Here is a 12,882-nt window from a genome sequence, read left to right on the forward strand (position 1 = left end):
ACTGTTATGTTGGAGTTAACGGGAGATATAAATCCTTTGCCATGAAGGTGTCAGTTGTTAAGCAGCAGCTAGAATCACTACCACTGTCATGTGCTTCCAGCCTCCCATGTTAGAAAGAAATTCCTGCACATCTGATATCTTCTCGACATCTTCACGTGGATGTCTCACCAGTCCCATGAACTCAGTAAGTCCCATCCAAAATTTCCTCTCCCAAATTGCTCCTTCTCTTTCTATTCCCTAGTTCTGTTAATGACACCTTCAAACGCCCCTTTACCTTGGGGTTTAGAGCTTCAGTCATTGTTGACTCCTTCCTTCATTTTGCCCCCATATTCAATCTGTTGCCACGTCCCCTCCATTCAGCCCCTCCTCTCGGTTATTGTCACTGCCTGGTTCAGTACCTCGCACCTGGAATACTGCAAGAGTTGCTAGCTACTCTCCTGGGACCAATCTCTGATTAGCACAGCTCTCTAATGATGTCACTTTCCCGCTAAATCGCCTTCCAAGGAATTCATTAGCTTTGCATTTAAAACTCTTCATGACTTAACTTAAACCTATCTTCCTCATATTTTCAATAAATCTGAAATGTGTATCTTTTCCACCTTCTAAGTTATTTTGGGTTGACCTTAAAATTTCTGCTTTAAAACTGTTATTGCTTTTGCAGGTCCTGGTACTCACTGTGAGTCTTCCCTGCAACCTGCAGCTTTTCCACGTGCATCTTACAGTTACTTTTACTTCAGACCCACTGCCCTTCCAATTCTCTGCAGTCGGATATTCTCATACATTGGACTCTTCTGAACATATAGTAGCTACTTGGCTTGTTGAACTGCCCAGGGGAAATGTGGTTCCAGAGCCAAATTGTGAGTGCCCAGAGCTTAAGCATTCATTCTCTCCCCCTAGGACACACAACACCATTTTATTCTGCTTTGGGGTGATAATTGGCCTAAATGTTGGGTTCTGAATCCTGTACATTCCTCCCATAGAAAAGAGACCCACAGCCCCCTTTCATAGCAATGCTTTGTGCTCTAGAGTTCCCGCTTTGGGAGAACCGGTTTTGTCCCCGCCCACTCCTTCTTCCCCTAGTTGGAGACTTCCACGCTTCTCCTCCTCCTCCTCCTCCTCCTCCCAGTCCCCCACCCGCCTGCCAGTCCTCTCTTATCCCCAGCCAGAGTGCGCGCTTTAATAAAGGATCTGGTCTCAAAAGAAAAGAAAAAAAAAGACCGAAAGAAAAAAAGCAAGCAAATAAATAAATAAAAAACAGGAAAAAAAAACCCAGAAAAGTTCCCAGGGTTTGTCTTAGAATTAGCAAGTGGAGCTGGACCTGGTTCCACCACTAAACCCTCGCGAACTGCAGACTTTCGTTTGCCCCGCCGCTCGCCTCTCACTCCTGGACCAGCGCGGCACCCTTCCCCGCCTGTCGCAGGGGTTTAGTGACATAAGCAACTTTCGTTCCCCCCCTCCGCCCCGTTGGTACGGCCTGTCCGGCGTTCGGCGTTCCACACCCCCCCCTTTCCTTCCAGGTTGGTTCAGCCCCCGTCTACTCCGGGGTGGTGCTTAGCCGGCGCCAGACCGACCCTCGACTTCGGAGAGGCAGTGCGGTTCCTCTGGGCGCTTCCTCCTCTCCTTCTTCGGCTTCTTCGGCCTCCTTATCCGCTGTAGTAAGCCAAGACGGTGTATGCCCCACCCCTGACCCCGCTAGAGATATGTCCACTCCGGCTCGGCGCCGCCTTATGAGGGACTTCAAGAGGTAACCAAGGGGGAACGGCGAGGCCGGGGGCTGCTGTCCAGGGTTCAGGGCGGGTCCCTGAGCTGGCCGGGGCGGGTGGGGTGGGGGCAGTCGGGAGTGGACACGAGTGCCGGACTGGGGGATCCCTTTTTGTCTCTCTGAAGGTTGCAGGAGGATCCTCCCGCTGGAGTCAGCGGAGCGCCATCCGAGAACAACATAATGGTTTGGAACGCGGTCATTTTTGGGTGAGTCTGCGTTCTGGACCGTGGCTAGGGATGGGGGACACGAACTGGCACCTTGTGTCCTCTGGGCCGGGCCCCTTGCAAAAGCAGAGGGTAAAAGGGAACATGTTTGGGTCTGGCTGGGCCTAGGCGCCTCCCCGGAGCCTGTGCCTCGATTAGCTCAGTTCCCGCTGCCAGGGGAACCATTTGGGGTTCTAGGGGGGCGGGGCGGGGAGTGGTGGCGGTTAGGCGCGGCGGCCTGTTTGTGTTTCTGAGCCCAAAACATCTATTTGTAGTGGTTTTCTGCCCAGGCAACAGTGGTTGGCCAGAGGTGGAGATAGTAGAGCTAGGACTAGCTGTCTCCTAAGATGAACTGGGGAGAAGGGAGCCCCTTAAGCGGGAACTGACTATTTTTCTCTGTGTTTCAGGCCTGAAGGGACCCCATTTGAGGATGGTAAGAGAGTTTCTTTACTACCTTTTAGGAGCCTGATCATCTGGGTAGAGGGTTCCCAGTCATCCTGGAAGTGTCTCCTACTTTAAGGAACCTGCTTCTGCCTAGCCTCTGCCTACTAAAGGCTTGAGCAGAATCCAATCTCTAGCAGGTTGTTCTAGATAGATACTGTCCACTCCACTAAAACCACACCTTTTTTTTTCTTGCATTCTCCCTTAAAAAGAAATCTGGGTAAGGCAGACACTTTTTTTTTGTTTTTTTGAGATAGAGTCTCACTCTATACAGCCCACAGCAACCTCCAACCCCTGGGCTCAGGCAATTCTCTTGCCTCAGCCTCCCCAGTAGCTGGTACTACAGGCGCCCGCCACAACGCCCTGCTATTTTCTGTTGCAGTTTGGCCAGGGCTGGGTTTGAACCCGCCACCCTTGGTATATGGGGCTGGCACCCTACCCACTGAGCCACAGGCACTGCCTGGCAGACACTTTTTAAAAGAAGCAATTGTAGTACTGACGTTAAAAATTTTTGAGGTTTGGACTATAATTCTGCTAAATTCAGCCTTCCATCAAGATACTGAGTTAGTATAAATCCAACCAGTTGCTGGCAGTCAGCAGAGACCACCTCAGGTTCAGAATTCTACTGCAAGGGCAGGAATTGTATTTAGCAGGTGCTTAATATGTGTGTGTTGGTTGTTGAATGGATGCAAGAATACTTTGCACACAACTGTCTGGTTTCCACAATCTGACATTGAATGCCTATTAGTCTCACATGGTCTTAAATGCCTTGTTTGAGTATAATGTTTCTTATTTTTAAATGAATGTGCAGTGTACTTTCATGAAGATTTTAGAACCAGTAATCTCAGAACAGCTTCAGAATTGAGGTTAGCCTTAATGTACCCTCTTGATGAGTAAGCTACTAGCAATAGGTTCATCATTTTTAATTGATTTAGGATTAACTTTTAAAAACATGTTAATTACTTTTTAAAAACTATGTTTTTGGATAATTATAGATGCATGAGTAATTTCAAGAAATAATGCAGAGAGACTTGTATATCCTTCACTCAGTCTCTCCTGCCCCCATTGCCGGTTTGGTAACACCTTGAATAACTATATTACCATATCATAACCAGAAATTGACATTGATAGTTTTACATGACTCAGTTTTGTGTGTGTGTGTGTGTTTAGGTAATTTTTTTTTTAAGTTTAATACATTTGGAAGATTAAAAAAAGTATTTTAATTCGTGAAATTGTTTAATATTTGAGGTATTTTGAAAAGGATCTTTGTTTTATTTTTTTCTCACTGATACATCTTGGTTCAGTCACACAGAATTTTACACACACAAATACACACACCCTTCAGGAGCAAAAACGTTTCTGCAAACTATATAATAGCATAGTAACTGCTACCAGTCCCCAAAATGTTGTGAGGTTAAGTCAATATCAAATAAGTGTATAACTAATCTCAAATACTCAGGTTTCCCTTAGAAACCGGATAGTCACCTGAATATTGTAACTTCCTCTCTACCTTTACCCCCGGGGTAAATATCATTGCTTTTCAGGGCTGCAATAAAAAGACATAGCAGAAGAGAGTGATTCTGAGTACATACTACTTTGGTGCAGCTAATCATTTGAACTGATCCGTAGCAAGGGCTAGCTAGACTTAATTTTCCTCTACTAGATTGGTACTAGTTTTTTATACTTAAGCTTTATGCGCAGATTAACTGTGTATTTGCTTTAGGTCTAGTAAGCTTTGTTTTCATTGGCTTCTTTTTTTTTCTTATTTTACCCTGACTGCTTTATGCTGGGCACAGCTTTATTAATAGTACATCATTTTGCTAGGGATTGGCTACTTAAATATTTCAAGGGTGCTTCTCTTGTTTTAAGTGGTATGAATTGAAAAGGTATTTAAGGAGTCCATTATCTACCCGGACTATCCCCTTTAACATTACTGGCTCTATTTTTAATGGTGTCTGTCTTCATCCAGGTATTACCAAATTACTCAAGGTACTCCTTGGTATTCATTCTGTTGAACAATCTGCTACCCATAGGTGCTTCCTCAAGTGTCTAGAACACTGTGGCTACAAAAAAATTTTTTTGATCATTTTTTGAATACTCCTTATTTATATTAGGAGAATTTCCAGTTGTGGAAAAGACTGATTAGGGATAAATGATATAGTTGATTTTGTTATTTCCAATGTGATATAAATTAAGACTGCTCCAAAACTACTTTTGTTTCTTCCTTATAAACCATTTGTGGTAGAAGTTTCTGGAACAGTCAGGACCTAGTTAAAGAGATAAAATCTTAAGAAAAGGAACTCTTAAAGGTATTTTGATTTCACTTCACATACTTGAAATACAAGGAATATGTTCTCGAGAACTTATATTACCAAAACACTGCTTCCTCATCAAATATATTGGTAAATATGCTGAAAACAAAGGTTATGGAATGTAATATTCTTCATCATGGAATCTAAAAATTAGTAATAGTAAGGTACTAGTATTTGCTTTTCATAATAGATGTGTCCTTTGGAATTTGGGTATAAATGTTTTCTTCTTTTAAAATGAATCTCCTAAAGTCCACTAAGGGTGTTCTTAAGGTAATGATATCTTATACTGAAGAGTTTTGGGTAAAAATCAGAATTTTCAGTCATCAAAAAAAATTATTTTTTAAAGAGACAGGGTCTCAGCTACTCGGGAGGCTGAGGCAGGAGAATCGCCTAAGCCCAGGAGTTGGAGGTTGCTGTGAGCTGTGTGACGCCACGGCACTCTACCGAGGGCAATAAAGTGAAACTCTGTCTCTACCAAAAAAAAAAAAAAGAGAGGGTCTCACTTGTTGCCCAGGCTGCTCTTGATTTTGTGAATGCCTGTAGGCAAAACACACATTCTCTGTCTAGTTCAACTTTAACCACTTGTTATTGCCATACACCAGCCATTTAACTCATTTACATAATTTCCCACATCTCTGTGTAGTTGTAGTAATTGATACTTTCCTTAAAATGTTTTAGCCTCCTCAGGAAGATGAACAAAATTAGTATATGTTGTGTACAACAATGGTGAGGCTTAAATATTCAGTTATTTTAGAGCTTAACCTTCTAAATATTCAGAGGATAGGCTCTAGTCTGAAACTGCATAATACTAAGATTTTTAATTTCCTTAACATTTGTTTTTTATCTCAGAAATTACATTGAGGGTTGGTTGTACTAAATAGAGAAGTTCTGATTGTTTAACTTAGTTAAAAGTATACCCTCTTTTTAATGTGTACCTTGAATAAGATTTGAGTAACTCTTAAAATTAAGTCTCAAGTAGACATAAACAGGTTGCTTCACTTCTGAAGATATTAAATGAGCTGTTTTAAAAGATTTCCGATTAACTTCTTTGGTAGCTAGGCAAGCACTTCATCGAACTTCTAGGCAAGCATAGGCGGAAAGCTCAAGTCAAGGAATTTGTAAACAACCAACATAGGTACTCAACTTGGATTTAACTTTTTGATTCAGGCTGGAAAGAAAGTGCTATTAATATCTAAGTTCATTAATTGTGTATTTCTTACTGATAGCGGAAGTTTGGATTTTTGGTTTTTGCCTCCTCTAGCTGTGTCTAGAGATGTGAAACATTAGACTTATAGCTAAAATAATTGCTCATAGTTATGCACACTTTGTGGTACTATGCATATTTCTCTCATTTAAATGCTACAATAATGCTGTGTGGTGTATACTATTATTATCTCATTTAACAGATGAGGAATTTGAGATTTAGTCAAGTTTTTATAGTTTTATATACACCTCCCCCAAGCTTTTATAGACAGCAAGTAGCAAAGGGAGGATTTGAGCCCACATCTGTCTGACTGCAAAGCTCATGGTCTTACCCACTATGCTCTGCTGTTTTGCTCATGCCTTCCCTATGTATTGTTTTACCACGTTTTAGGTACTACGTATCATTTTTTTTTTTTTTTTTTTGAGACAGAGTCTGAAGCTGTTGCCCTGGGTAGAGTGCCATGGTGTTTGAGGCCAGCAACCTCAAACTCTTGGGCCTAAGTGATTCTCTTGCCTCAGCCTCCCAAGTAGCTGGGACTACAGGCACCTGCCACAATGCCCGGCTATTTTTGTTGTTGTTGTAGTTGTCATTGTTTTAGCTGGCCCGGGCTGGTTCGAACCCACCAGCCTCAGTGTATGTGGCCGGCGCCCCTACATACCATATTAATGATGGTTTTAAGATAGTTGAGATCTCCATGTGCTATTAAATTGGCTCTGTTTTAGAGCAATTCCTTGATGATAATCTCTTACCTATATTTTAATCAGATTTCAACATTGATTTAAATATATTTACACTAGATACATAAGGGAGCTCAAAGTTTTGAACTTTAACACATTTTCACTTTTTCTTGCATATTATAATGTCAGTAATACTGAAAAGGAAAAAACTGTGCTTTCTACCTCAAAGAGAGGAAGTTTTATGACCAGGTGTTGATAAAGGTGAAGTATGTTCTGATGAACTGTTGTGTGTCCATTCAAGAAGATTTTAACTTTCTTTCCTCAGTTATAATACATGTTATCTTCTGAGTTGGCTTTCAAAAGAAAGTAGTTTAGAAGTTAACAATAGTCTGAGGAATATAACATGTCTCTGTACTTTACATTTTAAATTACTCTGAAACTTTGGGACACATGTTCATACCAAGGACAAATTTGTTAGCAAACTGTTTCCTATGAGCTTGCTAGTAAGAAACAAACTTTTCGGTATTGTTATGTTACAGATGTAGCAGTAGAAGTGAACTTATTTTGGTATTGTTATGTTACAGATGTAGCAAAAGAAGTGAAGCATTAATGGGAACAAAAAGGAAATAAATTGCTAACTCAGAAGGAACAAGTAGTAATTACACTCTACTTGAACTGTGGTCTATTGTATTAGAGTAAAATTTATTAAATGGAATCAAACATGCATCACCTTACACCAGATAGAAACTGATTCCTTTAAGTTTACTTAAAGAGATTTCAGTCAGGAAAAACCATTGGTCAGTTGTCCTCTTCAATTTATTTAACAAAAACAATTTAAAATAACATTTTGAAGAGTTTAATCTCCCTAAATCACATCCTACAATTCTTGAGCAAGATCCAGTTTGTCTGCCTTATAAAGTCTATAACCTAGTGTGCTTTAGGGCCTCCTGCTACTTTAGATTGACAGATACCAAGAAAAATCATTTCAATAGTAGCACAGACAAACATCCTTAGAGAAATTTGGTTGGAGATATGAATACAACTGAATGTGATTTTAAACTTATTTCTGCCATTAATTTTCTTAATAAGTGTGAATAATTGAGTTGATTTCATAGTAAAGTACTTTGTGAGTCATACATAAGGGTTTTTGAAAGGGACTATGAAGTTTTTTCTGGCTTAAATTCAACTAAGTTTTCATTATACTGTCACTATTACATGTAAAGGAACCAGTTAACACTTTTATACCTTTTATACTTATTCTCTTTTATTTAAAAAATAACTTGATTACAGATTTGTATTTCTAGAATTGGTTTTTGAACCTTTGCTCTTATTTTTTCTAGTCCATTTAAAAATCAATGGAGAGTTTACAATGGTAGCTGACTAAAATAGGGCTTTGAGGTCTTTTGGTCTTCTAAAGGAAGAAGGCTAAATTTTGGGCTGAGTTTCTTGTCATTTTAAGGATGTTTTCAAAATGTACAGTAGCTAAAGTTATTCTATAGGCAGTAATTTTGAGTTTATAATAGCTGTCTTTAAGTTTAGAGTAATGCTAAGACAAAAAACCAAATCACCTTTGAGTAGTTCTTAGAGCCATTTCTAGAGGTATGTTTCTTACTCGGTCTCTCTTTCCTCTCTACTGTGTATCTTTGCATATTTGAAAAAAAACATGTACCATTAAAGTCCTACTGAACAAAGTGATAAATACAGTTTCTTAAACCTTTCTTTTCTAACTACAGGAACATTTAAGCTTACAATAGAATTCACTGAAGAATATCCGAATAAACCACCTACAGTTAGATTTGTCTCTAAGATGTTTCATCCGAATGGCAAGTATCACTTTTAGTGCAATATTTCAAACTACTACAGTGTTTATTATGTAGTATTCCACATTTGTATTTACTTGTCTGTGGTGCCTGAGTATTTAGGCAGCTTGCTACTTCCTGAAAGTTAAATTTGTTCATAATGGTCTATTGCTGTCTTGACCTATTGTCCTAGAACTGAAGCAGTGAGGGTATTTTCCCTTTGCTTTGAGTCTAAGAGCCTCTCAGTTTTGATGATCTTTGTCATTTATTTACTAAACAAAAATAAGAACATTCTTGAGGTTTTCTTTGAATGCTAGGCCATTGGGGTGGTCTTGTGTTGTAATTATTTCCACTGGCATTTAAGACAGTAATTTTCAACTCTGGGAACATTTAATAAACACAGATGCCTAGGCTCCATTCCAGACCGATTGAATATTAGATTCTGTTGTTGAAGACCAGGCATACAGTATATTAGAAAAGCACCATAGGTGATTCTAACTTACTATTTTGCTTTTTTGTTTTTTAATAGTAGTAATCCTAGAACAGTTTACCTTTTATTCAGATTAATGGAGTATTTTTCAGGGTATCAGATATTTTTATCTTTATGCCAAGATGAAACCTTGTGAACTCTGAGCTATCTTTTATTATTTCAGACAGTAGATAAGAGTTTACAAATTTGGTGGGATGAATTTCCCACAAGTGGGTCTCTAGTGGATACCTAGGTATCCACTAGAGACCCACTTATAAAATGTGTATGATTTCCTGGATAATAGGGCAGCCTTTTCAGAAGAATGAGCTCTAAGTATCTTACAGTTTTATCAGACCACATTTGACATTGTCTATCATCCTGATTATTTCACTGGTGATGGTTATGATGCATACTTTTAGGCAGTTAACTGGGAAAGTCTAGGAATCTTTAAATTTCAAAAGCAAAGTTTTCTTGACAATTTTTGTTTTGACTATGTTAAAACCTTTGTGGTCTTATTATGTTTAACTTACCTATTTCTATGTTCTTAGTATATGCAGATGGTAGTATATGTCTGGACATACTTCAGAACCGTTGGAGCCCAACTTATGATGTGTCTTCCATTTTAACATCCATACAGGTGAATTTTTCTTTAATGTGACTTTTTATATTAGCAATTGTTTTTTGAAGGTCATAACATAATAGATCTTTTAACTTTTGGCCAAAGCTTATTTGTTTCATAGATGAAAGGTAGACCATTAAGATCTAAGTCACTAGGCTCAGCGCCTTTAGCTCAGCGGCTAGGGTGCCAGCCACATACACCAGGGCTGGTGGGTTTGAACCTGGCCCAGGCCTGCCAAACAATGACAACTACAACTAAAAAAAGTAGCCAGGTGTTGTGGTGAGAGCCTGTATTCCCAGCTACTTGGGAGGCTGAGGCAAGAGAATCGCTTAAGCCTAAGAGTTTGAGGTTGCTGTGAGTTGTGACATCATGACACTCTACCAAGGGTGACATAGTGAGACTCTGTCTCAAATAAAAAAAAAAAATCTAAGTCACCAGAAAATGTATATTATATTTGCCTAGCTACTAGCAGATTATTGTAACTAAGTTCATATGCTAAAGACAATAAATGCAGCTGTTACTTAAGATAATTTGAGTGTCACTACCTTATACAATAACTGTTTATTCTGAACGTACATTTTTTGCATTAAGGAACTGACATTTTAAAAATTGTCTCTTTTAAAAACAGTCTCTTTTGGATGAACCAAATCCTAATAGTCCAGCAAACAGCCAGGCTGCTCAGCTGTACCAGGAGAACAAGCGGGAATATGAAAAGCGTGTTTCTGCAATAGTAGAACAGAGCTGGCGTGATTGTTGACCGTGGGTGCAGCAAAAGAGGCCAGATATCAGAAGAATACATATTGATGTGTTTGTCAGCTTCCTATTCTTCAGTGTCATTACATTTACTTTATTAAAAGCAAAATAGCTGTTGTGCTGTTTCCATTTTCCCTTGCCAAGCCTTTCCTGCCCCTTCTACCTTCTCCTTGAACATCAGAAAACACCCTCTATGAAATCAAATGTACTGTACCTGGGTTACTTGCAAAAATTACTAATGCTTAATTCCTTTTCTGTTGTATCTCATCTCTAGTTTTTGAGAAGTTATTTTTGTTACTGTGCTTTACAGTAAGCTTTTAAAATGAATTGTTATACAAGTGGTGCTTATGCATAGCTTGATGACCAGGATGCTATTTTTAACAAAATGATTGCTGAAGGGTTTCATCCTGGCTGGTCCTTCTCTTTTGTTGGATTTAGGAGTGAATGTGTTTGGAATATGGCCTATAGAAAACAGAAACAAATCCATGTAAACAATTTTGAAAGGGGAATGGAAGTTCAAAATCCTATGATGCTAAGACTTAAGCAATATGAACTACAAGATGGTATTTACTGGTAGGAAGAAGAATGTTGAAGGACTCAGCCAAAGTAGTGCAGCAATTGTAACTGACACATCCTCTCAATGCGAGATACTGACTGGACATACCTATGCTAAGTTTCAATACTGGTCTTCAGGGTTTTTGCTTTGTTCTGAAGAGGTAGGAATAGAAATCCATCATCAGTTTTTGAGCCAGGGAAAGGTGAACATCTTTTAATCTTTTCAAAGGAGCAGTGCTGCCCTAGTTGAACAAACTTAACAGTCCTCCATCTTTCTTTTTTTAGTTTTAATTAAAGGAATATATCTGTGGAAAACTAATTTCCACTCAAATCTTGAGTTACTGCTGCATGCTTTGGTTTCTTCCCTTTCAGCATCATGAAAACTTTAAAGCCAACATCTGCAACATCTGCATCTTCTTTTGGATATTTATACTTTTAAATATACAGCACCTTTACATAGCAGTATGGGTCAAGGCTTGTAAATGTTTTATCTAATGTTCCATTGTCACCTTTTATGCATTTATCACTCTTCCAACTCTTAACTTTGCACAAGTAACCCATGTAAAAAATGTACATTTTTCAAAAGTTGTAAATAAAAATAACCTTAAAATTTCATAGTCAAAAGTATATTTTAACTCAGCATAAACTTTAAAGTTTTTTTTTTTTGGGGGGGGAATCTGGTATCTACTCATTTTCCCCTTGAACATGATGGTAAAAGCAAAAATACTCTTAGAGTGGAAAAGAGAAGACAGTAGATACTGTTGGAGAGAACTTTTTTCAGTTATAAGTGTTAATGCTTTTTTAAAATAAATCAACAATATAAAATTATTACATAGAGCTACTTCAATATACATTATAGTCAGTCAAGGGAATGAAATTGTGATAAGGGGGAAGAAGAAAAGCCTATGTGTTTGCCAGCTGCCTCAGAGACCACGCTCTACCTTAATCTTGAAATTCCAACTCTTAAAAAACCCTACCTTAAAAACAAACAGTATCAAACTATTATAAAATGGTGTTTTAAATCCTATGTAAAATTTGGGAGGACAGGTATCCTCATTTATCTTGTTTAAACAAAACAATTTTCTTCTGAGAAGCAACCAACCTCTGAAGAGCCAAGAACAGTAACTTTATAAAAACTATCACCTCTTAGTACTTGTTTGGGTGAGGTGGGGTGTTTGCTAAATGAAATTATGTCCTTGTTATATATGTATCCCACTCATCCATGAGGACATGGGACTTAGGCCACAATTTGGGGTCGTTCATTCTGCACCAAAACCCCATTCATTGGATTGTTTCACCTACCAGCAATTTCCTTAAATACGCTTCCTATTTTCCCTCAAGTCCATTTCTGCCTCAAAGTAGAACCACATTAAATTGGTCTTTGCTTGGTGGATTAGTTTTATATTAACTTTTTCATCCTGCTCTTGCTGGGTACCTTAAATATTGACACTATTAATCATACCAAAAAACTTTTTGGTGATACTAAGAAAGGACAGATTTAATAACTTTTTCTTTTGTATACCTCCTGAGAAACACTATTCTCAATCCCTTTCATGGGCTAATCCTTTTAAAACCTTACAAAAGAACCAAGGAGCTGACCTCCCAAAACAATGTATCCATGGTCAAAGGCACCACAAACCATTCATTCGAATGTTTAATGTCAATTGCCTTTTTCCCCCTTTACAATTTTTAACAAACTCCACAAGCTGCCTGTGTGTAATAATTATAGCAAAGTTAACTAAAACAGATTTTCAAGGTCCCTTTTCAAATGGCAGTCAGATTTGAACTTGAGTTTTTAATTCTACGCTTGCTAATGTGGGGGAGAGGGTATGATGAAGAATCAAAATTGTAATTAGAGTCCTTTATTTAGGACCTATCTCCAGCTTCAGAGGTTACTCATAGCAAAGAGAGTGCATTGCATAATACTAAAAAAAGAAACTCAACAGAATGCATATTTCCATTCATTTTGCATCAAAGTTGAGGAAAAAGTCCAAAAAGTGTATCTCTGAGATTCAATGCTATATATAAAACTGAAAGCAGAGTTAGTTCCTCAGTATAACACATTTAACCCAAATAAAACTTGAAACT

At 38.4% G+C, this 12,882-nt stretch overlaps 1 protein-coding gene across 2 annotated transcripts; it reads left to right on the top strand.

The window, feature by feature from the left end:
• The first annotated feature begins 1,505 nt into the window (after nt 1-1,505).
• UBE2A (ubiquitin conjugating enzyme E2 A) lies at nt 1,506-10,364 on the top strand. 2 transcript variants are annotated; one of them, XM_053580425.1, is made up of 6 exons: nt 1,506-1,744; nt 1,888-1,968; nt 2,373-2,398; nt 8,333-8,422; nt 9,416-9,504; nt 10,115-10,364. In XM_053580425.1, the coding sequence occupies exons 1-6, from the start codon at nt 1,701-1,703 to the stop codon at nt 10,241-10,243; spliced, it is 459 nt and encodes a 152-aa protein (XP_053436400.1). In that variant the 5' UTR covers nt 1,506-1,700; the 3' UTR covers nt 10,244-10,364. The 2 variants fall into 2 exon arrangements, with proteins under 2 accessions (XP_053436400.1, XP_053436401.1); XM_053580426.1 differs by lacking the exon at nt 8,333-8,422.
• Nucleotides 10,365-12,882: the final 2,518 nt, after the last annotated feature.

Source organism: Nycticebus coucang, chromosome X (assembly GCF_027406575.1).
Source record: "Nycticebus coucang isolate mNycCou1 chromosome X, mNycCou1.pri, whole genome shotgun sequence".
Classification (NCBI taxonomy): Eukaryota; Metazoa; Chordata; class Mammalia; order Primates; family Lorisidae; genus Nycticebus; species Nycticebus coucang.